This window comes from Penicillium subrubescens, assembly GCF_028828155.1.
Source record: "Penicillium subrubescens strain IBT 31985 chromosome Unknown utg000006l_segment0_segment0, whole genome shotgun sequence".
Classification (NCBI taxonomy): Eukaryota; Fungi; Ascomycota; class Eurotiomycetes; order Eurotiales; family Aspergillaceae; genus Penicillium; species Penicillium subrubescens.
This window is the reverse complement of record NW_026643156.1, coordinates 421245-444242: the sequence shown is the minus strand read 5'-3', so window position 1 is coordinate 444242 and position 22998 is coordinate 421245. Positions and strand designations below refer to the sequence as shown.

The 22998-nt window shown below is 49.7% G+C and overlaps 9 protein-coding genes across 9 annotated transcripts; 5 read left to right on the top strand and 4 right to left on the bottom strand.

Annotated features, from left to right (window-relative positions):
• The first annotated feature begins 589 nt into the window (after positions 1-589).
• On the top strand, positions 590-2132 carry N7473_008697 (ADP-ribosylglycohydrolase family protein). The gene is made up of 3 exons (XM_057154637.1): positions 590-1040; positions 1089-1513; positions 1577-2132. The coding sequence occupies exons 1-3, from the start codon at positions 889-891 to the stop codon at positions 1957-1959; spliced, it is 960 nt and encodes a 319-aa protein (XP_057005767.1). The 5' UTR covers positions 590-888; the 3' UTR covers positions 1960-2132.
• Positions 2133-2860: 728 nt separating this feature from the next.
• pfy1 (profilin) lies at positions 2861-3619 on the top strand (the record flags this gene model as incomplete). The annotated part of the gene is made up of 5 exons (XM_057154636.1): positions 2861-2888; positions 2964-2979; positions 3082-3166; positions 3258-3392; positions 3488-3619. The coding sequence occupies 5 exons, from the start codon at positions 2861-2863 to the stop codon at positions 3617-3619; spliced, it is 396 nt and encodes a 131-aa protein (XP_057005766.1).
• Positions 3620-3955: 336 nt separating this feature from the next.
• Positions 3956-5146, bottom strand: N7473_008695 (uncharacterized protein). Its single transcript, XM_057154635.1, has 5 exons — positions 5026-5146; positions 4902-4928; positions 4777-4825; positions 4700-4715; positions 3956-4638 (listed from the first exon to the last, which is right to left on the bottom strand). The coding sequence occupies exons 1-5, from the start codon at positions 5054-5056 to the stop codon at positions 4342-4344; spliced, it is 420 nt and encodes a 139-aa protein (XP_057005765.1). The 5' UTR covers positions 5057-5146; the 3' UTR covers positions 3956-4341.
• A 733-nt stretch (positions 5147-5879) lies between these two features.
• N7473_008694 (uncharacterized protein) lies at positions 5880-6455 on the bottom strand (the record flags this gene model as incomplete). Its single annotated transcript, XM_057154634.1, has 1 exon — positions 5880-6455. One exon carries the CDS (start codon positions 6453-6455, stop codon positions 5880-5882), a length of 576 nt encoding a protein of 191 aa, XP_057005764.1.
• A 197-nt stretch (positions 6456-6652) lies between these two features.
• Positions 6653-7102, top strand: N7473_008693 (DASH complex subunit DAD4; the record flags this gene model as incomplete). The annotated part of the gene is made up of 5 exons (XM_057154633.1): positions 6653-6655; positions 6719-6775; positions 6831-6875; positions 6933-7017; positions 7074-7102. 5 exons carry the CDS (start codon positions 6653-6655, stop codon positions 7100-7102), a joined length of 219 nt encoding a protein of 72 aa, XP_057005763.1.
• Positions 7103-7503: 401 nt separating this feature from the next.
• On the top strand, positions 7504-10006 carry N7473_008692 (actin-related protein ARP5; the record flags this gene model as incomplete). Its single annotated transcript, XM_057154632.1, has 5 exons — positions 7504-7699; positions 7762-8082; positions 8134-9071; positions 9121-9897; positions 9977-10006. The coding sequence occupies 5 exons, from the start codon at positions 7504-7506 to the stop codon at positions 10004-10006; spliced, it is 2262 nt and encodes a 753-aa protein (XP_057005762.1).
• A 1477-nt stretch (positions 10007-11483) lies between these two features.
• N7473_008691 (putative AMP-binding enzyme) lies at positions 11484-13268 on the bottom strand (the record flags this gene model as incomplete). Its single annotated transcript, XM_057154631.1, has 4 exons — positions 11484-12389; positions 12441-12577; positions 12628-12892; positions 12951-13268. 4 exons carry the CDS (start codon positions 13266-13268, stop codon positions 11484-11486), a joined length of 1626 nt encoding a protein of 541 aa, XP_057005761.1.
• A 2582-nt stretch (positions 13269-15850) lies between these two features.
• Positions 15851-16695, top strand: N7473_008690 (MARVEL domain-containing protein; the record flags this gene model as incomplete). The annotated part of the gene is made up of 4 exons (XM_057154630.1): positions 15851-15997; positions 16085-16188; positions 16269-16391; positions 16536-16695. 4 exons carry the CDS (start codon positions 15851-15853, stop codon positions 16693-16695), a joined length of 534 nt encoding a protein of 177 aa, XP_057005760.1.
• A 1146-nt stretch (positions 16696-17841) lies between these two features.
• Positions 17842-22563, bottom strand: nte1 (lysophospholipase; the record flags this gene model as incomplete). The annotated part of the gene is made up of 2 exons (XM_057154629.1): positions 17842-22096; positions 22187-22563. 2 exons carry the CDS (start codon positions 22561-22563, stop codon positions 17842-17844), a joined length of 4632 nt encoding a protein of 1543 aa, XP_057005759.1.
• Positions 22564-22998: the final 435 nt, after the last annotated feature.

Below are 22998 nucleotides of genomic sequence, written 5' to 3'. Positions count from 1 at the left end.
ACAAAAGCTATCACCGATTTCTAGGTCAAAAAATCACTCCCACCCCCCTCCGATGGCCTAGTTGGTCAACATAAAGTTGTTGATCATAGGTGTGCCCTGGAGGAGTGGGCAAAAAAAAGAAGAAAAATACTGGGCCAGTGTTGACGCTTCCAGCTCCACGGACGGCCGGGCACACCCCTAGGCGGGGGGAGTTCATTTTTTGGACATTTTGTGGGTGATATCAATTTTCTTATAGTAAGGTCTTATCCTAGAGTGTTACACTAAATCTATTTAACTCTCTGTTTTCCTTTCTGACGGTATTATGAGGGTGCAAAAGGCTACATTAGGTAGCACTAGAGACTGGCGATGTTCTTCGGTGTCCGTGGATAGGACTAACAAGCCGAAGTATATAGAGGAGGACAAGGTTGAGGGTTCGATCCATGCGGTGGGAGAATTTATTGAGATTCATTTTCGTCGGTGATTTCGTCTTTGAGGTTACTGGACGATATCATGTAGTGCGCAGGTCTCATTTTTGTGTGGAAGTTCTTAGTGACGAATGCCCGGTCTACAAGGTTAGGCAGCGAGTGTCAGCCGCATAGTGGGTTTTAACATGCACTAGACACAGCTGTGCGGCTCTAGCACCAGGCATTCAGAACTCGAGAATTCTTCCAATCGAAATCAGACTCTAGTCTTACTTCCACTAGGCGTCTTCCCATTGCCAGATTAGGAAAACTTGGAGTCTTCACGAGTGGTTACCGTATGCCCGTATTGTGGCTGAGTCACTGAGTCGTCGAGTCCAAAGGCAAATTCTCGTATTGATGAGCTGAGCGCCTAACAACGTCCTGATTCAAGAACTCGCTGTCTTCGAACCTTTCACTCAACATTCACATCAAACAAGACATCCTCATCATGACCCCATCAGGACGCTCACGTGCTTTGGGTGCGATCTGGGGTACGTGCATCGGTGATGCGCTGGGCGGGCCGATACAGTTCCAGAAGCCCGGCACTTTCAAGCCCATCAAGGAACTGGAATTCGTGAAGCCATTCAATCAGCCATCTGGGTATGTATCAAATCCACATATATCACAGCACTAAGCTAACAACGGTAGATCGTACTCGGACGATGGTTCTATGACCCTTGCTCTCGCACAGTCTTTCGTGGACTCGAAGGGGCAATATGACCACGCTTTATCAATCCAGAACTATCTTGACTGGTTTAATCATGGCCGGTTCAGTACTACGAATAAAGCATGGGATCTTGGAAGATCTACCCGCGTCGCACTGAGAGTGTGGAAGGCCCAGGGTCTCGACGATCTGGCACTCGCTCAGCAGAAAGTCAACGAGCAACTGGACCAAGAAGAATCTTCGGGGAATGGAAGCTTGATGCGAATCTCACCTATCGGGGTCGCTCTTTGGAAGGACTCTGACCGTGCAAAGAGACTCGCCCGCGAGCAGAGTCTCATTACTCACCCCGCATTGGCTTGTCCGGATGCCTGCGAAGCTTACACCCAGGCAATTTGCATGGCGATGAATGGTATGTACCCTTCACCTCAGCGTTTCCTTTCTCTCATTCGTAGCTTAACTGACTCGCCAACAGGAAACACCAAAGAAGACATTTGCAAAGCTATCACGCAATTCCACTTTACCCATCCCGCCCTAGTCACCCGATTCGCCCGCTACACCTCCATCGCAGACTGGAAGGCCAAGTCCCCCACCGACATGCACAGCAGTGGCTGGGTAGTCGACACCCTGGAATGTGCGCTCTGGGGATTCTTCAAATATGAATCCTGGGACGAGGGCGTCTTGGCGGTGGTCAATCTCGGCGGAGATTCGGACACGGCGGGCGCTGTTTATGGCGGTCTGGCAGGGGTCTATTACGGGTACGATGCTATTCCGCCGCGATGGGTGCATGGGATGCAGAAAGGGGGTTTCATTCGGGATATTGCTGGAAAGTTTGCTGAGGTCGTTTCATTGGAATAGTCTATTCACTGTGTCTTTCAGAGATGCTCGGAGAGGGAGGAGTGTTGCAATGTTGGCCTGGTGCATATTAACTCTGGCTATTGTTGACACTTTTTTGACACCCGTTCCGAGGCTCCACTATAAATTGGAAACACTGGCCGATCGGTGTGCTCGGGTGTTTTGACTGCTTTTACGGATTCATGGAGACTTAGAGAGATACAAGTCTCAAATTTGTGTCCAAGGAAGCCGTCTACTCACGAGCGTAAGCCTATACTTTCATATAGTTGTTGAGGTCTAGATCGGCGGTACATGTAGGTCATGGATAGACCGCCACAGTATAGATAGTAAGCACTTCTAGGCAGCTCTTGGAGCTAGCCTTGAAGGGCTGACAAGACCGGGATATAAAGAGCAAATTCAGTTACATCTACAGGATGAAGCTCCTTACTTACAGGTCAACGCATTCCAGGTACCAGACACGTGCGGCAATTCATGACATGCGTAGAAGCATGCAGATCTGCTGTGTCCTGAAGCCCCTGGCATTCATGGGGGGATATGACGGCCGAGCAACAATCTATGAAATAAGATCTAGCCAATAAACAGAAAGTATAAGACAGGCAGTAAAATTAAAGCCTAGGATGAGTCAATACACCGGCTGCATCCATAGTGTAGAATGCCATGTTCACCGTTCCCGGCAAAGGGATCGACGGGAAGCGCGCTGGTTTGGCGGGGTCTTCTTATTTACCGCCAACACAGAAATCCCCCCACTTCAACCTCCGTCGTCACCTCCCACAAGCTCTCCTCTTCTTCCTCCTTATTTCTTTCTATTCTTCCCCTCTTCGAGAATCACTCAGAGCCTTGCTCTCCTTCATCTCCTTTCCTTCCGTACTCTCCTACTTCCCCTCCACAACCACACATCGTCACCATGGGTGCTCACTCCGCAACTTGGCAAGGTATGTGAATCAACTCCCGACCAGACCGTTACTTGGACTTCCCCTCACTAACGTCTTTTTTGTCCCGCTCCCTAGCCTACGTCGACTCCAGGTACTTCGATCTCCCATTCCTGATGCAGCTTCTGTCACCTGTCTCGACGATAGCCAGCCCCGTCACGATCCTTAATCAATACTAACCTCGCCTCCTCAATAGCCTGATGGGCTCGGGTCAGTTCGACAAGGCCGGTGTTCTCGCCGCTGACTTCTCCGGTCTGGAGGCTGCCAGCCCCGGCTTCACGGTACGATTTCCATACTTTATCTTCTCAATTTCTCAGTCTTGAAGGACAGATTCTCCGTGGTGGCAATGATACTAACACGGAGACCCGATAGCTCTCCCAGGAGGACATCAACTCCCTGGCCTCGGCCTTCACCTCCAGCGCCAACGCCTTTGCCAATGGTTTCTCCGTCGGCGGCGAGAAGTTCGTTTGCATCAAGGCTGACGAGCGCAGTCTGTACGGCAAGAAGGTATGCCTCGCCACTTTCTTCGGTCTCCATGCTGGAGCTGGAGCTCCCTATTCGATCCATCGAAAACTACTGACCCATTCACTTTACAACAATAGGGCAAGGAGGGTGTCATCATCGTCCGCGCCACCGCTTGCACTATGATCGCTCACCACGGCGAGGGTACCCAGACTACCAACGCCGCTACCGTGGTCGAGAACCTGATCGACTACATCAACAACCCCAAATAAACGGGATGCATATGGGAATCGCAACTGTGGATCATTTTGTTATCACATAATAGGGCTGTGAAGAATATGAAATAAAGGAGCATTGAATTTTTTTTTCCTTTTACAACTTCTACTCGCGCTTTTCGCGTCTGCTGTTTTTGTGCCCGTCCAGCTTTATATTACATGTTCCAATTCCGAGTCCGACTGCCGAGGTGGATCGGCTCTGCTTGACCTTGGCTTCTATGCTTTGTTCCCTATGTATTTTGATTAATGCCGACCGTGCTTGTCTGGTTTGGGGATATGTTTTAATGAAGTAGATACTTTATTTGGAATCGGTTTACGTCCTTGTCGGGAGATGTCATGAATATCTGTGTGCTTCTATTATCTATTATGGATATTGAATACTGCATCCAACTGGGATCTCATAATCGAGGCAATCACCCAGCTGGACAGAATCAAAAGGTCATTAGTAATTACATCAAGGAATAGCTTTCCCCCATAGCCAAGGGGCATTACCATCTCGTCTGCCGCATGCCAATCCATTTACCACCGGACAGGACAGCATTCAACGTACACCCACACCACTTAACAAGCGAATCGAATCCACATATCCAAACACTCTCCCTCTAACCCTCCAAACATCCATCCCCACCGAAATCAAATCCAAATCTTGGTCTCGTATCGTAATCATGCCCTCAACACCCGTACCCAATTCAATCATACAAGCCTCATCATAAGCCTCATCATACAGGTAACTCAGCATTACTCCGTCCCCCAGCCAAAACCTCCAATCCACGCTTAATATAAGGCCCAACAACGGGGATATTGCCCGCAAACTGGCCAATCGTAACCAGGAAATCGCCGAATAGAATGAACAGTCCGTATAACTCGATTAGGAAGCCTGTTAATGGCCAGCGGATCAGGATAAGGATAATTCCGGCTGTGAAGGCGGCGGTGCCTTTGAGTTTTTGGGGACGGGTGAAGAAGACTATTGTTTTTTGGACGCCGATTATGAGGGTTAGGCCGATTAGGAAGAGGATCTAGTGAGGGGAGGGGTTAGTTAGGCTTGGTTTGTGTTTTAGGAGGGGGGAAATGGCGTACGTTGCCCATGGCGAGTCTGGAACAGCGAGGTAGTGGTTAGCATGAGATTTTGAAGCGAGTGTCAGGGGAGGACGTACAATGATCGGTCGAAGAACATGAGGACTCCTCCGAATAGGAACAAGCCACCTATACACCGAAGGAAAGGATTAGTATGGCGCGCGCATCGCGGTGATATGGTATATCAGAGGGACTCAAGGCGTACCGGCCGAGCAGAAGACAACACCGATCTCTATAACCAGCAGTTAGCATTAACGAAGCCATGATAACAGTTGCGCCCAAACAGGAGGTGACCCCATTCTATTGGCGTCGATAAGGAGAAGACATACTCTGATTCTCTGATAACCACATGCTAGGCATTTTGCAAGCTGTGCGATTGCAAGTATCGTTCTGACAGATAAAGTGGAGCAAGTATAAGAAGGAGTAACTTCACCAGGTCGATGCTTCGAGTAAATCGGATGTCCGTAAACAGAAATAGAAAATCAACCGTTTTCTGCCCTCCTCCGAAGGCGGTGTGGGTTCGGTTTTAAGCCGCGTCGGGCGGGTGTCGGTTTTTGCTTTCCGCTTATATTTTGTGTGGGATACTGACTACGACAACAATGGGGTCAAGGGTCAATTGGGTTGGATGTTATCTGTTTCTGTGATTGTTTCAGGAGCAGCATAATGTCAAGCTGTTTTTTTGTGATAATCTGCAGCTATAGATACATGGTTTAACTGGACCAGCTCCATGCTGGCTCAGGCACACATGCCAACATCCTCGACATAACACCCCAAGGCAAAATGGTCTCATCTTGACTGATTACTATCCTCCCCACACTCCAGTATTGTCTCAGAACAATTTTATAACACGCCGCGGCGACAGTATCCTCGGATGCTGTAACTGACGCTCCTTTCCCTGGGGCGTCGGTACTAGTCGAGTGCATCCTGGCACAAGGCGGAGAACAACAACGGTTACGAATAAGCCGGAGCGCTTTCTTGAGCCTGCCTCGAAAGGGGCAGGTGGGGTGGAAAGTGCTTGACTGTGTTGATCGGACATCACTTGTAGCAGTTTTCAATCTATTTCCATGTTCACATAATTATTAGCGGAGTTCAATGGAACGGTCGTGTGGATGAAAGCGTACCTTTTCGAGACGCGTTGTAGATTTTGGAATAAATTGTATGAACAGTTGCCGTGCTTCGCTCTTTACTTGAGCACTGTGTGAGCTCCTCTTGTTTCGAGGTAGCTCTCCGGTACACCCTGGGACAAGTTGCGAATGACGCCAAAGATCTCCTTGTCGTGATACCGGAGTCGCGTCTTGGGGTCGGTGTACGGGCCCGAGAGACCGGTTATATCGCAGTAGTGGCGCTTATTGGAAGGATCCAACGACGGCGCAGACTCAATGTTGGTGTAGGTGACAGCAGGTCCGCTGGGGAACATTGCGCGGGCATTCTTCTCCAGCACGAGTGTTGATAGGTCGCGAGCCGCCTGTGCGAGGTTGGGAGCCTTGCCGGCACCTTCAGCAGGTGATGCGGCGCCGTCGGTGGTCGCAGTGGCTGATGTAGCAGGGAAAGGGGTGGTGGCGCCGGAATTGACCTGGGTGGCCAACTGGGAAGCTTCCTTTCGAGTGGTCTCTGAGATGATCGCTTTGACGTTCTTGTTGCGGCGCTGGGAGGGCTTCCAGTGCGGGTTGCGGAAGGGTTTGGGGACAGCGGCGATATCGAGTTGGCTCAGAAGAAGCTGGTGAGCCTCGTCATCCTTTGCGGGTGTAGCGGGTGCCATAGTTGAGACGTATAGCGAGCAATTAGGATAGTTGTTGAATAAGGGATGTTGGATAGCTGGAGGCTGTTGGAGATCCTCCCGTTGGAGTGTTCCGTATATCTGCACGTGACCTTGGAGAAAGCCCAAACAAACCGCCGCCATCAACCCGATTCCCTTGACGAAGATCGAGATATTCACGTGTCCCAATCTATTTCATCATGGTATGTTGGCAGTGGATGATCCAGTCGAATCCAGGTTCGAGATGTGTCGCTAATAGGACATAGGAGAGTCCCCACGAGCACCAGCAGGCAGTTCTTCTGTCGCGAATCATTACCAACGTTGTCAGTCGCCACAAATACATCTTGAGTATTAGTAGAGATCTAACCTTTCCAATAGGAGAAGCTGAACGAGGCCATTATGGTCATGAATAAGAGCCTCCAGGTATGTTCGCCTTTCCATTTTTATCTCGTCTTGGCCATGGTTAACAAGCGTGTATAGGAGGTCAACATTCAAAATATGAACGTTGAGTTGGTCGCACAAATGTTCAAGAACTACCAGTCCAATGTTCTCTTCCATCTTGAAGGTATGACCTTTTTTTTATTCCAGAAACTATGTATTCTATTCTAACCATTTTTATAGCTACCGAGAACCTCAAGGAGCCTTCCTAGGGAGATTCCACCACAGCTATGGTAGAAATTACGAAGAAATGAACTTACGGATATCTAAACAACTTCTTTTCCTGATCTTCTGGTTTCGTCATTTAGGTGTAAATGTAGTTCTCTTCATATGGTACTCGGCGTAGCTTGTCCTCCGAAGATCAGATCGCAGATGCTGGATAACGTATCGGTTCTTGGCGCAGCCTCCAACCTCGCCGACCTACCGCGAAAGAGCGGGCCTAACTCCGTTTGCCGCTTCACTTCCCTTCAAACGTCAACCTGGTTACATACGAGCAGTCCATCCTCTATATCCCCATCCTGCGACCGCCCTGCCATGTTCTAAGCGCCTTCCAATCCCGCAACCCGATCCTTGATCTCGACGGCTCCTGGTTTCCGCGCTGGCTCAGCCCACAATGACCATCACCTCCGTACAGACCCTCCTACCGGGTCGCTACTCTGTCAATGTTACAGAGAAGCGCGCCGAAAAGCCTCCACCGCAGACACATACCGTTCAAGATTACCCATTCAAGGGTTATCAACCTCCGCAGACCGATGGATGGGAGCGGAGCAAGGCTCATCCCGACACCAGCGCCATTGTTATCGACAATGGTTCGTTCTCTCCTGGTTGTCTCTGTGTGCAGTTTAATGCTGACATTTCATCTCTTGTGCAGGCTCTCACCTCGTCAAGGCTGGCTGGTCCTTTGACAAAAAACCTCGATTCGTCCTGCCCCCCGTCATGAGCCGCTACCGCGATCGCAAGCTCGGCCGTCAAGCCCACTTTATTGGTTACGACGCATACGTTGATGCGACTACGCGTGGACAGTTGAAGAATGCATTTGATGGGAACTCCAGCGTCGTCGGTAATTGGGATGTCATGGAGGGGGTGCTGGATTACATCTTCCTGAAGATGGGTGTTGATGGCGCCAACGGAGGTGTTGAGCGGCCAATTCTCATGACAGAGCCAATCGCTAACCTTGGATATCCGAGGCGAAGTAAGCTTGTATCTTACATTGCAGTACAAGGGTTGAGCTGACAGTCCGCAGTGATGAACGAAATTCTATTCGAGTGCTACAACGCGCCTTCGGTCGCCTACGGAATCGACTCGCTCTTCGCCTACCGCTACAACAAAGGAACCGACGGATTGATCGTTTCATCATCGCACACCTCTACACATGTCATTCCGGTCCTCAATTCGAAACCACTGCTCTCAAACTCCTCCCGTCTCAACTGGGGTGGAGTGCAAACCGCCGAGTACCTAGCCAAGCTGCTAAGGCTGAAATATCCTACATTCCCCGCGCGCTTGACAGATAACCAGGTTGAGGAAATGGTGCACAAGCATTGTTACATCTCTCAAGACTACGATCGTGAGTTGAGTGGATACCTCGATTGGACTGGCCTTGAGGAGCGCAATCATGTCATCCAATATCCCTTCACCGAGCATGTTGTCGTTGAAAAGACGGAAGAAGAGCTAGCCCGGATTGCCGAGCGCAAGAAGGAGAGTGGCCGTCGATTGCAAGAGCAAGCAGCCAAGATGCGCTTGGAGAAATTGGTGAAGAAGGAGCAGGAATTGGAGTACTGGAAAGACTTGCAGGTCCGCCTAGCTACAGAGACGAAGAAGGAGATTCGCCGCGTGTTGGAGGCTGAAGACCTCAAGGACGAGGCTCACCTGGAACGGATGATTCGTGACCTCGAAAAGTCCATCAAGCGCTCGCGCAATCGCGATCTGGGCATTGAAGAGGAAGAACAGCAAGAGGAAATGAGCTTCCATCTGATCGATGTTCCCAACGAAGAACTGGATGAAGCTGGTCTGAAAGAAAAGCGACACCAGCAGTTGATGAAGTCCAATGTTGAGGCGAGGGCCCGCGCCAAGGCTGAAAAGGAGCGTGAGAAGGCTCGCGTTGAAGAGGAGGAGCGTCTTGATCGGGAGAAGCGTGAAAACGACTTTGAGAATTGGATTGCTGCACGCCGTGCCAACCGACAGGTGAGTATATTCTTGCTCCTAGATTGGGGCTTTCGTCTAACAAGAATAGAATCTACTGCAAAAAATCAAAGATCGTGAGCGTTTCAAGGCCGATCTCGGCAACCGCAAGTCCCTCGCCAGCCAAATGCGCATGAAGACCTTGGCCAATCTGGCTGCAGACGGACCAAAGAAGCGTCGTCGCGGTGGTGATGACGATGACTTTGGTGCCAACGATGAGGACTGGGGTGTTTACCGCACCGTCGCAAAGGACGAGCAAAGTGACGACGAGGAAGAAGAGGACCTCGACGGCATGTTGAACAACGTTGAGCAGGAGCTACTGGAATACGACCCCGAGTTCACGGAGAATCACACACTCGCCGCGCAATCAGACTGGACTAAGAGTCTGGTCCATGCCTTCCTCCGTGGACCCTGGCCATTTGACCCCGAGAGCCAACGCGAAGCCCATCAGATCCATCTAAACGTGGAGCGTATACGCGTGCCGGAGGTTGTCTTCAAGCCTTCCATTGCAGGCGTGGACCAGGCAGGTCTCATCGAGATTGCCGCTGATATCGTCAACCAGCGATTCTCCAACCCTGTCGATCGCAACCGCTTGCTGAAGGATGTCTTCCTGACTGGTGGTAACACCCTGTTCACCGGTTTTGAGGAACGCTTCCGCAGAGAGCTTCGCGCGTATCTACCCATTGACGCTGAGCTAAATGTGCGCCAGGCTGCCGACCCAGTCATGGATGCGTGGAAGGGTGCGGCTCAATGGGCTGCGGGTGCTGATTTGGGTCGGTCATCTGTGACCCGGCAGGAGTACTTGGAGAAGGGTAGCGAGTACATCAAGGTGAGTTTTACTTGCCCCATATTTTGAGCCTAATCTTGGTTTCATTTCTTCTTTGAACTGACATTGACATTTTCTATAGGAGCACGATCTGGGCAACGTTACATGGTAAACGCGGTCTAACAAGGCAAGAAAGAGGAGTTCAAAAACCTCGGGCGCAATGGAGTCGAGTCGCACGGGAAATTATTACTGGTTTGGCACTTGGGCATATTGATGTTCTGCAGGGTTGTTCTTCTAATCATCAAAATTCATTTTTTATTCGAAGGGGGTCTATACCTCTTAGCAGTACCCCGACAATTACCCAATATTTTCATTATCATAGACCCCTTGTGCTGTGCTGTAGTCTAAACAAAATAGTCGCCCGCAAGGAGACCAATCTAATTTGCGGTCCCTTAACTCTTTCCCTTGCTTTAATTCAGGGCCTCAAGTTCAAACTCATTTCATATAAGTTGGGGATGGATCTATTCTGTCTTAGACATGCGTCTATGATCTACCTCAACCTTAATTTGCCGTGTTTCCTGTCCCGCGGAACGAGAATGCCTCAACTCAAACAGGACTTTGTATGGGGGCCACATGACCCTTCTTCTTTTGCTCATACCCAATGAACCGAACCGAATCATCCAGAATTCCAGTTTCGAGCCAATGGTTTCAATGCTTTCAATGCTTTCCGAGTGCGAGTGGCGAGTTACTGCGAATCTGGCTTCTAGTGATGGGAAATTAATTATTTTGTTGCCGACGGAAGCCGGTCCTTGTTGATGAGTGCATGTTTGTACATGTATACAGTCGATGAAAACAGTTTACCCTTTAGACACACTGACTTTGTTTCTCGGCCCGTATCCGAGTATGCGCTAGTCTTCATAAGGAAAAGCCGTAAGTAATGTAATTTTAAGAATGAATTCATTTTGGAACCAGAACCATGGAGTAACGGAAATTCCTGTATATTACACGTATCATAAATACACTGCGTACCTTGTGTCTACCTCCACTCTCTGGGATTGCTAGAATCATATGCACGGAGACTATGATATATCATGCTCTGGTATATCCTCTATTCCTTCGTTTTGTCATGGATAGGATTTGCGCTCAAATGCCACTCCACGTGAGTAGTAAAAGCATTACAGTCGTGTAGCCTGAAGAGAGACTGACCAAGAGAGAAGAAGATCGGCTTATTATACAGAAATGTTGAACAGTAGCAGGTCAACGCAGAATGGCCAAGTACGCCCAGAGTCCTATGTAAGACCAAAAGATTCTCAAACTTATGAAATCAAATCGTTGTATTTATTTCACTGTGGAAAAATGCAGTACTTATAACATGAGGTAGATAGTCAAAAATCACAAAGAAAGATGATGAAAATCTAGAGTAATATAGGGGGAATACAAGAATGACATATCTCTGCCTAAGTATATGATTTAGTGTAAGATCGTTGAAGATCAATCTGATGTAATAGAAGAGCGGTACGCATGAAGCTTCTTCGGCGAGAACGACTTTATTTCAAGGGAAATAGGGGCCTTAGTCTTCAGGCAAACACAATCAGCCCCACACATTGTATCAGGCAAGTCAAGTTGAGATAAATGTGACCCTCGGTCCATTAACAAAACATAGCAGAAATCTCGCCTTTATATAATGCGAGAGTCTGCATTCTCACCACGCCTCCTTTAACATTTCGAACGAAGGGTTTCTCGTGCCGCGCCAGAATCAAACGATCCAGGGAAAGCTTCACGCAATCATGACACCGAACATTAGCATTTTCAATGAATGGCTGCAGCGAAGCAATAAAGTTTTTCTCCTCATTGTCTGCCACGGCATTGGGAACTAACTCCACAAGCAGGACTGGTGCAGGTCTACCATTCTCGCCAATGAGAGCAGATTTCACGGCAGGATGGTTCTCAATCTCAGCTTCAATCAGCGAAGCATGCATCCCATCCCCGTGGGAGAAGTTAACATAGTCATCGCCGCGACCAATAAACTTCCACAGACCCTTATGGACAGGGTGCTCAACCAGCATGTCATTGGTTTCAAAGCGCTCAAGGTCCGGGTTTACTTTGAAAACTAGAGGGACTAAACAGCCCGGCCGGCGCACAAAGACCAACTCATGCAGGTTGTTAAAGCGGGGTACAAGCTCAGCGCTTGCGTGTGCCTGGAAATTGATGTAGTCCCATGCATCCTTCTTGTTATGGAGCTTAGTCAGAAACAGCCCACCTTCTGTGCTACCAGCCATAGAAGCAATGTGGATATGTGAGACTAGCTTCTCGCCAGCTTTCGCGTTCAAAGGTGCGCCAGTGTAGAAGAGGCATTTGAGTTTCCGTAGAGATTGGAGACCATTGTCTGTCAGACAGAGCTCCTCGATGAGGCTGGGTATCATAAGAGCGCCATCTACTCGTCCGTAGTGTAAAATGTTCACGACGAGATTGGCTGTCGGTTGCACCGCGGGTCCGATCACAATGGTTGACTCTAGGAACGAAGCCATTGCGAGTACCATCAGCGTTCCCACTAACTAGAATAAAATCAGAAGGTAATATCAAGGATTCAAAGAAGCATTTCTTACATGCAGGGAAGGGAGTGGCGTATACCATCTGTCCTGGGCGAATTTGTGTAGCACAGAAAGCTCCAGGTCTGGTAGGGAAGCCATTATATCTGGCACAGCCATCATTCCGTGCGACCACGTTAAAGGTTTAGGATTACCTTCAGCAATCAGCATATAAAAACCGGTTAGGTATAGTTCGATGACAAACCAGTTGTGCCTGATGTGTGAAACACAAGCCAGGGGTCATCTTTACCCTCTTCCCATGACTTAGGATAGGTAAAGACAGGGGCCTCTTCTTCCTTCATGATTTCCTCGATCTCAGGAAACGTAATGACCTGAAAACCGTGTGTCTCTTTCAGTAGCCCTGCGACTTTATCTGCCATAGAAGCCGGTCGCAAGTAGATCTTGCAGTTCTTTACACTAAGAATGCGATTTTGAGCCTCGGAAGTGATGAGAGGAGAGGGCATTACCATCTGATCCATGGTCGAAATTAGCGAACAGTCATTCATTATTTTTCGAGTGTTCACCTACCACTTTTTGCAGCTTTGCCGCGGCAACTGCAAGTATAGGGTATCGCAAATCCTTGGGACCTGCATATGCAAAGCACTGGAACGTCCCGAGGGTTTGAGGTAGATTCTTTCTCAGCCACTCCGCAGCGTGGTTTGCGTAGTTATTTAATTGCCAGAAACTAAGATCCCTATATCCTTGCGAAAGATCCAGTTCATTAACCGGCAGGGAAACCCAAGGCTTGCTAGAAACCTTGCGAGCTCGGGATTCGATAACTGAGACAAGAATGCGCTTTCCGTGCTCCACGCCTGCCAAAGGGAAAGTTGAATCTGTCATTTTCATAAGATTTAACCTCAGATGGGAAATGTGAAGTCGAGAACATAGGGTGCCACGCAGGCTTTTAAAGGATTCCCGCTGGGGCTGAGAATTCGTTGCCGTATTATCTTTCCAGAAATGGTATATGGATGGAAGTAAGCCCAGTGAAATTGTGCTTGCAGTGGATCAGAATCACCCGAGCAGCCTATAGTAGAAAGCGGTCGCTTACTGTTAGCATAGCTCTACTCCGTACTCTTGTTAATGAGAGCTTGTCGATGGGAGCTTCAGGGCCTGAGAGGGGCCAAGAGGTATAGTCAGCGTGATATGGTCTGTCTCATACGTACTTACATGCGATCGGAGTCGTTGAGGTTTGCTTCAGCTTAAACGGGAAGTTCCACAAGTCAGCAACGGCGACACGAACAAGAACCATATTGGGCTACAGGTATTAGTCATGATCAGCTATAGCGCAGCTTTTGTAGTGGAAGATGCGAATGAACTCCATAACAAAAGCTGTGTAGTGAAAAGGCCAGGAGGCGGGTTGGCGAGCATAAAATTATGCACCAGATCACCACCCCTTCAAGGCCCCAGCTAGAATGTTCTGTTTAGAATTACAGTATGTTACATCGACTCTAGAGCAGAATACACATCAATACGTAATACAACCGAGTAGGGTCTTTTGCTGTAACCGAAAGGGGCTTAGCGTATTACTCAGATACAAGCCAAGAAACAATGTCACATTGTCCTAGGGGTAATCTGTTTTCGAAATCGACTGTACTGTGCCGATTTTCCGAGCTGGGAGTCTTTAGCTTCGGCTATGGTTATTGAGCTATGTAGCTATGTAGCTGGTTAGCTAGCTAGCGAGCTGTCGACTTCCTAGCTGAGCTAGCCACAGTAGTAGCAGGAATACAAAGCCGTACATCCGCGTCGTCCAGTTACACACCGGCATTTGAGGTTGAGATCATTCCACTGACAAGCCGCTAACTAATGAACTAACTAACCTAGTTACTTGACGATCACTTCTGTCAGCAGAAAGAGACAGTCAAGAAAAGTGGAGAATGATTTTCTTCACACTTAGTACTCCTGTCTATACTTCCCTAGCCCATAGAGTGTCATACTATAGACCTATAGACCTGTAATCCATTAATGTATGTCTCATGCCAATGTCCAGTCCTTTCTTACTTTTTCTACTTACTCGGTCCAATTTTGACTTTATGGATGTACGCCAGCCCCAAGGGATAGATAATGAACCCCCTCCTTCCCTCCCTCCCTCCCTTCGATCACGACAAGTGCCAGTGCACGTACCCCGCCGCCACACAACCCAATCATTCAACCCTGGCCTAGTGTCCTGTCTATCAACCCAGACATTGGAACTGACAAGGCTGAAAAAGCCACCGTCGATCGGGATTGATGCAGGGAGATCCCCGCTATTGGGTGATTGCTGCAGCCCAGTTCACCGGGCCAGAGTTTGGAGTCCATACAAAGTATATCGAACCGAGTGCCGTACTGTAGCTCACGCCATGTCCTGTACTGCTTTACTTATTATGGTTTGTTCTTCTGTCGCGATGGTTCTCCCACCCGAGCTATAGCTGCGGGTGGTGTGATGTGCTTTGCAGATGGTTATTGGTTGATTGTATGATTCTACTGTAGAGGAGGGATATTTTGGCTTGACTTGATGGGTGTTGGTTGGGTGGTTTCGGGCCCGTCTGATGATCTTCCGCGGCGTGCCGACTGGGGATCCTAGTACTCCTTCTTCAGGGAATAGTGAGTTTGTACTATAGGCAGTACTACTGTATAGGGATGGTTCTTCTGAAGATTTGAAGTTCGGATTATTTCTTTTTTTGGACTTGTCTTGCTTTTTTGTCTTTCTGGTGGATTGGATTCCTCCCTTACGCACGAGATCATGACATACCGATGATCTTTTCCCCTCTTTTCGAGTCGAGGTCGTTAGCGAAGTACCTCTTTTTTTTCGTGCCTTTTTGTTTTTTGTTCTTGATTTGGCTGGATCGGCGCTGGGATGTGGACTCTATACCCAGAATCAAAGTATCTCTCTTTTACTTCAAAACATTCAAGATGGTCGATAGAAAATATGAACTCGACAAATTGGTAGTATTGGTAGATAGTGTTCTCGCAAATAGTATCCAACAGTTCGTATCTCCTTTGTGTAATCTTAGCCCGCACCACTGACTTCATGCAGAGGCCATCATGACGCATCTGGGGAAAAGCCCGGGCATTCCAACTGCACTCCATCATGCCGGGTCTGGCCCTGGCGTTCGCTGTCCTGCATTTGACTCGGCGCTAGTCATGTTTGTGTCTCATGGTTCTGACGTCCGGTGGAGCCGGTGGTGAGGGAAGGAGGGGTGGTCTTGGTCTTTGTTTTTGGTTTTTGTTGGTGGCTCTCTGTATTGAGCAATAATATAAATCTCGCCTCCCAGCTTGGTTCCTTTGGTTTGGTTCTCTTTTCTATCGTCATCCCACTTGTCTAATATCATCGAAGCATCCGGTCTTGGCATTGTTCCGACCTGTACAACTACCTGGAAGTATAACACATATCAACATCAAAATCAGACTATTACAGTGTCTTGATACTATACTATCATATACCCGTCGCCATGATCTTCTCAACTGCTATTGCTCGGCCATTACAGCTGGTCACTCGCACTTTGCAATGGTCCAGCGCTGTCATTGTCATGGGCTTGACGTCGTACTTTATCAAGCAAGGACCTAAGGGCCAGCACCTTATCTACCAGGAAGTCATCGTATGTCCTGTCCTGTTCTCTTTTGCTCTACCCCTCGTCCAATTCAAAATAAACACCAGCAACAGAAAACTAACACAATCATTCTAGGCGGTCCTCTCCGTCGCATTCTTCCTTCCAGCCTTTATCTCGCCCTTCTTGCCAACCGCACTGAGCAAATTCGTGCTGCTGATTGACGTCGTCTTCTCGTACCTGTATGCATACATTTTCCTCGGATATGGATTCCATCGCGAATCTCCTGGTTGAGCATACTAACAAATACCTATTCAATTAGCTGGTTGACTGCCTTTATCTTCGCCGCCCAGGACTACAACCAACACTCGTGCTACTTCAACGCTCCACCTGGTATAACCTGCAGCCGCAAGAAGGCTAATGAATCTTTCATCTTCCTTGCTTTGTATGTTTGTCTTTTTGTTACACAAATCTGCACATCCCCCGCTTCTCTCCCTCCCCCCACACTACCATCATGTTCTTCTCGTCTAGCCCAGCCCACGTCTTGACTATATTGGAGTATCCCAATTGCTAATCCTTGACAATACAGCATCTTCACCTTCTTCGGCATGTTCCTCGAAGTCGCCAGCCTTTGGGCCTACCGCAAAGAAACCGCCACCGCCGCCCCCATCGCTGAGAAAACCCAGCCGGGTGTACGGCCTCCTCTGGATGCGCCGGTTGAGCAGAATGTTCCGGCGGGAACTGTCTAAGTGGCTTGTGCTGCCTAGCGGTACGAAGTACTCAGGTTGGTATCGGGTTTATCTGCTTTTGTCAGGTGGATTGGCTGTGATGCTTATTTTGTTGGCGGGGTGGTCTTGATGGGTTGTTGATTGATCGATTGATGGTTTTGTTTTTGAGATTCCCCTTTTTCATATTTCTTTTCTTTTCTTGTGGGTGGGATTTGATGTGTGATTGATTGGTGGCTACGAAGCAGATGACGGGCCGTGTTTGCATATAATATCTAATGGGGGTGGGTAGACGAGCTTTCTTCGAGTTCGACTATTAGTATTTCCTTATTTTAATCCAATGACCTTTTGAATCTACTGGTTTATTGCCTAACGTGAGAGTAAGGATCATTCTGTCTCATGAACCTACTTCTGCTCATTTGCGGCTAGATCTCCGGATGTGTTTGTACCAAATTTCTCACAGAACATGACATGCCTAGAGGGCCGAGGAGGATTGACTCTATAGGTAGACCACCACCAGTGATCAATTCTACATCTCTTCATGTGGTTTGTTCAGTTATGTACTAAAACCTATTGAGCTCCAAATTTCTAGCTACTGCTGAAAATCGATTAATGGGTCCTTGCAGTTGATGAGACAATACTTAGAGGTAAGCACCTCCAGCAAAGAAATAGATTTCCACCAAGGTCCAAAGAACGCTCGACTCCACTAGAGATCTTTACGGAACATTGCCTGGAAGTGTAGCTAGATAGGTATGCATCGGGCTCTACCTATTTACAGAAGAGACTAAATGGAGTTCGGCGAATGCCTGGGAAATATATTTCTCTATTCTATCTACAACCATCGCACCATCTCCACACCTCATCCATCACCTTCACAATCAAACAGCTCATCAAAACAATTAACCGCCAGCAATAGGGTGTATCTTATGCAACAGTAACAATAACATAAGCGAAAAAAAAAACGGATCAGCTGATAATGCATCTCAAGTCAAAACAATCAGAGCAAGAAAGAATAGATGCTATGTTGAATTGAACGCCGGATATCCGCACGGCGAAACCAAAAATGCAAGGTAAAGGCAGGGCAAAGACGGTGTGGGGTTGCTATACACATGGAACATGAACATAACCAGTTGTGGAGTGTGGTTTTCGTTATTGTCCTGCAACATCCGTTTAAATACTAGCTCTCCGAGGAGCCATCGTCCGTTGCAACTTCCGCTTTTCCTCCGTCTCCTCCGGAATCGGTAGAGAACCCTCATTCTTAAGACGATCCAGGAACTCCTTACCATACGCATACCCGACTTGATAAATCTCGTCAAATTTACCAAAATCAAGCGTTCCATACGGATCAATTGGCGGACGCATGTACAAACATCCGGCGGTGCTCTTCGCTCGTTCGAGGTTATCGATCGAAGAGACGTAGGCGAGACGGGCTTGGATTTCGGAGAGTGTGGGTGGATTGGGGATTCCAGAGAACGGGTTCCATCTGTTGAGCATGGACCAGAAACCGGAGAGAGAGTCGCCGTAGCTTTGCGGGGTGTTGTCGTCGATGGAACCGACGTCCACGGCGAAGATGACGTCTGCACCGAGACTCTTCATGTGAGCCACTGTTAGATTGTCGATGTAGCCGCCGTCAAGGAGCATGCTGCCTTCGTCGCAGATTGGAGGGATGAGGCCGGCGAGAGACATCGAGGCACGGACGTAACGCCACACGTATCCAGAAGAGTGATACTCAGCACGGGAGCGGCTGATATTCGTCGTGTTGCAGTAAAATTCAAGCCAGAAATCTTCAATCTGGCTGTCGCCGAAGGTCTTGAAGATACCACGATTGAATTCGTGGCCGGTAGTGTATGAGACGGTTGGGTAGGTCAAGTCCAGCGCGAATCGCCACATGCTTCCCATGCGACCGGAGAACTTCTTTGCGCGACCATACATGGGGACCACATCTGCGTCCCGTGCGTACAAAGCACCGATGAAGGAACCAATGGAAGTACCTCCAATTATGTCAATCGGAATGCCAGCCTCTTCGAGAGCCTTGATCACGCCAACTTGGGCAATTCCTCGAGCTCCACCACCACCTAGGACAAGGCCGACAGACTTGCCACACAGTCGCCGGGCCAAACGATGGAAATCTCCCTTGAAAGGGGTCTGCGGCGAGTAGAGCGGGGTTTGTTGGATTCGCCGAGAAGTATACTTCTGAATCTCAGCCTGCAAAATCTGCACCCGCTGCTTGAGCACGGTGCCAAACTTCCTAGTCTGTGGGTGTGAGGGCTCTGTCGTGAGGCGGAAGGCCATCTGGATGTGGTGATGGCCACCGTTAATCCACACTCGGTTTTTGAGCCAGCGGCGGGTCAATCCAGGCGAGCAGTATCGCTCAGCGTGTAGAAGCACGAGCTCTTTCCGGGCGGTGGTCTTCATGCCTAAGAGGAAACGCTCATATTCACCGATGCGAGGCGACGACTCAGCGAGACCGACCAACAGAATGGAGTCTGCCTGCGCAATACAAGTCTGCGTCCAGGGAGAGTTCACATTGGTATCCGCGATGTACAGCACGAGTCCATACTTCTCCTCGAGGTCGGCAAGGTACTGAGAAAGCTTCAGTTTACCCATCTTGCTGAACGCATGTCGGCCCAGGTGGTTCAAAATGGCAGCCTGATTAAGCGAAGTTACTCCTCTGGTCACGCCAATCTGGTGAAGCGCGTTGAGTAGCCGGTGTCCGAACTCGACCACGGGAACGCCCGCAGTCACCGGAAGGATCGCGACTGTGCGGAGATTGACAGTTGATGTAGCAGTCTGAACACCACCAACAGAACCCTGTTCGATGCCCTTATCGGAAAGAGGATGCTCGACTAGATCACGCATGCGTTGGGCAATCAACTTGGAAACTTGGATCGTAATTCCAGGATGTTCTTGTGCCAAGCTGTTGAACAGCGAGCGGGGGAACTTGGCCAATTCGGTGTCTCGGATGGCATGTAGAGTAGCTGGCCGAGTAGACTCGGTCATCACTTCGAGTTCGCCCACACTTTCGCCCTGACCATACTCGCCGATCACCGTCATCTTGCCCTTGGATCCCTCCAGGACAGACCGCAGTCGACCATTCAGCACAAGATAGATAGCATCACTCTCGTCTCCTTGGTGGTAAATCACCTGGCCCGCATTGACTTGCACCCATTCCAAGGCAAAATCGATGTGGAGCAGCAGACGCGGCAGCAAACTAGTCAATCGCTTGGCCAGCGTGAGCAGGGCAATCGGGTACCTATCCGCGATTCGCTCGAGAGATGCTCGCGGGAGGAATCCAACGTAGACATCGGTTTTGGCAACGACATCGGTGTAAGACCGATAGGAGGCAAGAGCACCGACGTATCCCTGGATACCACCTGGCTTGATCAGGTATAGCGATTTGCGGGAATGACTCTTACGCCGGGAGTCACCAGAGCCATTGGAAGCGGAGACTCGCGAGGAGGCCGTGATGGTACGTGTCAGATTGGGGAACAACTCCTCCTGAGCTTGCGAGATTGGCCCATCAGATGGACGAGAGCTTCCAACGAGATCATCGCCACGCTCATTGACCGGAATGCCAACGTCCAAAAACCCGTCGATGACATAGTAAAGACCGGGATGGCGTTCGCCCTGCTCCACAAGAACCGAGCCCTGGGGGAAATAGACGACCTCGATGTCGTGGCGTAGATCCTCACGGAGGTTGACAACCGGAGAAGTTCCTCCAGCGCTGGTCACTGACATGGACATCATGGATTCGGTTTCGCCATCTCCTGACCCCTCATAGGGATCAATAAATCCAAATGCGTTTGAGAAGACTGCCTTCTGTCGACGGGAGTCGTACGAAAGCAGCTTAGGCGAAGCTTCGCCGGAATTGTGGCTACTATTGCGCAAGGCATCACTAGTACTCTCGGTCAAACCAATGGCTTTCATCATACAATCCAAGATCGACTCCCGGAACAGAGTATCTTCATCGATCGAATCCTTGCGCTGGAACGGAGACGGACGAAGGTCCTTGCGTGCAGCTTGGAACAGAGGGCGTTCTTTCTCAGTCAAGGGACTCTGCAGCTGAGGGCTGATGTGGTCACCGCGCGGGCCAAATCGAGATAGCTGAATAGTAGAGAGCAAATCACCGGGACTGACTCCCATCATATCGCGGTCCATGAATGCAGTTGGCTGTCTGTGGGGGGTGAGAGGGACGGGGCGACTGTTCCCCATCATACGGGCTTGTAGAACAGCTTCCTTCCTAAGGGAGCTGCTGGAGCGCCGTCTTCGTCCGACAGAGGGGTTGTGCAGAGCAATCCCCTTGCAAACTTCCTCTGGTCCCAGGCGGTCCCGCTCTCGCATGAACTTGTCCTTGAGACGGTCCAATGCGCTGCCTCGTAGATCATTGGGAAGGTCCCATGTGGTAAACTTGGAGATTTGTCGCTCAATTCCCAGGACATCCGTTGTCAAGCCCAGGTAGGAGTGGGCAGTTGCAAATGTCACGCGTTGAAGACGTGTCAGGATGACTTGAACGATGTGTGCAGTTGCTCTAGGGTAGACCCGAGTCAAGCGGCGGAAAGCGCTCGCGGGTATGATAGCAATCGTCGTATCCACAGTAGCTCGGGCGACAATGTCCGGGTGAACCGACTTGCGGCGCTTCTTGTTCTGTCGGTTGAGGTTGGGTTCAGGTGTGTGGTTGGGCAAGCCATGACTTTCTCCTAGATGGAGTGGAGGAACTGCTGGCAGTCCATCCACGTGGCCATTCATAGTCCTAAGGGGATCGCCATAATCCCGAATGGTGGACTGAGGGCTCCCGATGACCCCGACGCTAGGGCTGACAGGAAGGGATTCGGCATGAAAGTTGGCTGGGTCGGGCCCTGCGCTAGAGGTACTAGAGCTAGAGCTGTGGGAGTTGCGGAGTTGGATGTCTTCCGTGAATAGAGACAAGATAGAGAAGAGCGACGACATGGAAGCACCGTTTTTCACTTCGGTGAGCAATTGGTATCCCTGCCGACCATGCATTTGGTTGTCCTCCTCGTCAGATGTAGCATCGTCATCCAGGTGGAGATCCTCGGAGGAGCCCATTTTGTTGCCTTGGCGGGTGGATTTGACGAAGATCTGAACCAGTCCATCCACCACCATGCAGAACCCCTTCTCTTCCTCCAGCATAAGGGTCTCTCCCGCGATCAGCTTCCTTGTCTGCATGGTCCGAGTCAATTCGTGAAAGACCGGCCGTTCCAAATATCCAAAGACCTTGATTGCGCTGAAGAATTCATCGAGGTAATTTGACAGCCCTGGTTTCGTGTCGCCTTCTTGAACATCGGGAAATAGGTCGATTTGTGCTTCCTTGCGTTGAGGCTCTGGAGGTAAACGGCTATACATGTTCAAGAAACGGTAGCGGATGAACCAGCTGACGGTCGAGACTAGGACGAGGATGATCAACATGCTAAGAGGGACGCGATTGATTAGTTACTTGCCAATCATATTGGGAACCCGATTGAGTGGTGGGAGAGAGAAGTGCAGTATGACAACTTACAGGGTCGTGAAGTTCATGGTGAACGTCAAGCTCATGGAAAAGAGCGTAAAGAGCCATGTAGGCAAAGTGATGGTGGTAAAGGCAATGGTCCAGTATAATCCACGAGGAATCACCTGAAAGATGAAGGTGAACACCCAAGCTATCCACCCCGCCATTGTCGAGGGAGTTGGTGGGAGGAAGGGCGGGGGGTGGTGGGTGGGCACGGCGGATAGAGCGGTAGAAGCAGTAGGAATTGCAGCTGCAGCGAGTGACAGACCCGAAGAGGAGGCGGAGGCAGCGGCAAGGGCAGCAGCAGCAGAGTTTAGGCCAGTTGAAGATGACGATGAAGCCGCCGACGTTAGAGTGAGGGCCAGGGACGGGGCCAGGCCGGTGGCCATGGTTGGAGACTCGGCGACTCGATGAGGGGGGATCCAGTAGGCCAATAGGCCCAATCTGGTTAAGGCTGGGTAACTAGGCTCCGCTTCCTAGTTTTTTGGTGGTTAAATTGTACATGCCCGACCGACGTCAGTCTAACTCAAAACCGAGCCTCTCGGTACTAGGGGGGCCCAAGATGCCCAAGAGAAGAGTCGCATCGGAAACGTGCGGGAGCTATCGGCGGTGGATGGAAGAGAAGGAATGAGGGGAAGGAGCGATGGGGAGAAGAGAGGAAAGAGTAAACCTCTGGGTGCCTCTCCCCCGAGTTCCCCGACCGAGGCAGGCGGTGGTCAGGTCGCATGGCCGATCACGAGCTTGGACAAGGCACAGTCCTGTAAGGAAGGTATGTATAGAGTACAAAGAACATACATTATAATAATATAAAGTCATTTAGTATA

Excerpts from the sequence above, each read along its gene's own strand:
- N7473_008695 (XM_057154635.1), bottom strand. The coding sequence starts at position 5,056 with ATGCCTAGCATGTGGTTATCAGAGAATCAGA. Across the intron at positions 4,929-5,025 it reads GTGGTTATCAGAGAATCAGA|AGATCGGTGTTGTCTTCTGC; the intron begins GTATGTCTTCTC and ends TGCTGGTTATAG. Across the intron at positions 4,826-4,901 it reads TGTTGTCTTCTGCTCGGCCG|GTGGCTTGTTCCTATTCGGA; the intron begins GTACGCCTTGAG and ends TTCGGTGTATAG.
- N7473_008697 (XM_057154637.1), top strand. The coding sequence starts at position 889 with ATGACCCCATCAGGACGCTCACGTGCTTTGGGTGCGATCTGGGGTACG. Across the intron at positions 1,041-1,088 it reads CCATTCAATCAGCCATCTGG|ATCGTACTCGGACGATGGTT; the intron begins GTATGTATCAAA and ends TAACAACGGTAG. Across the intron at positions 1,514-1,576 it reads AATTTGCATGGCGATGAATG|GAAACACCAAAGAAGACATT; the intron begins GTATGTACCCTT and ends ACTCGCCAACAG.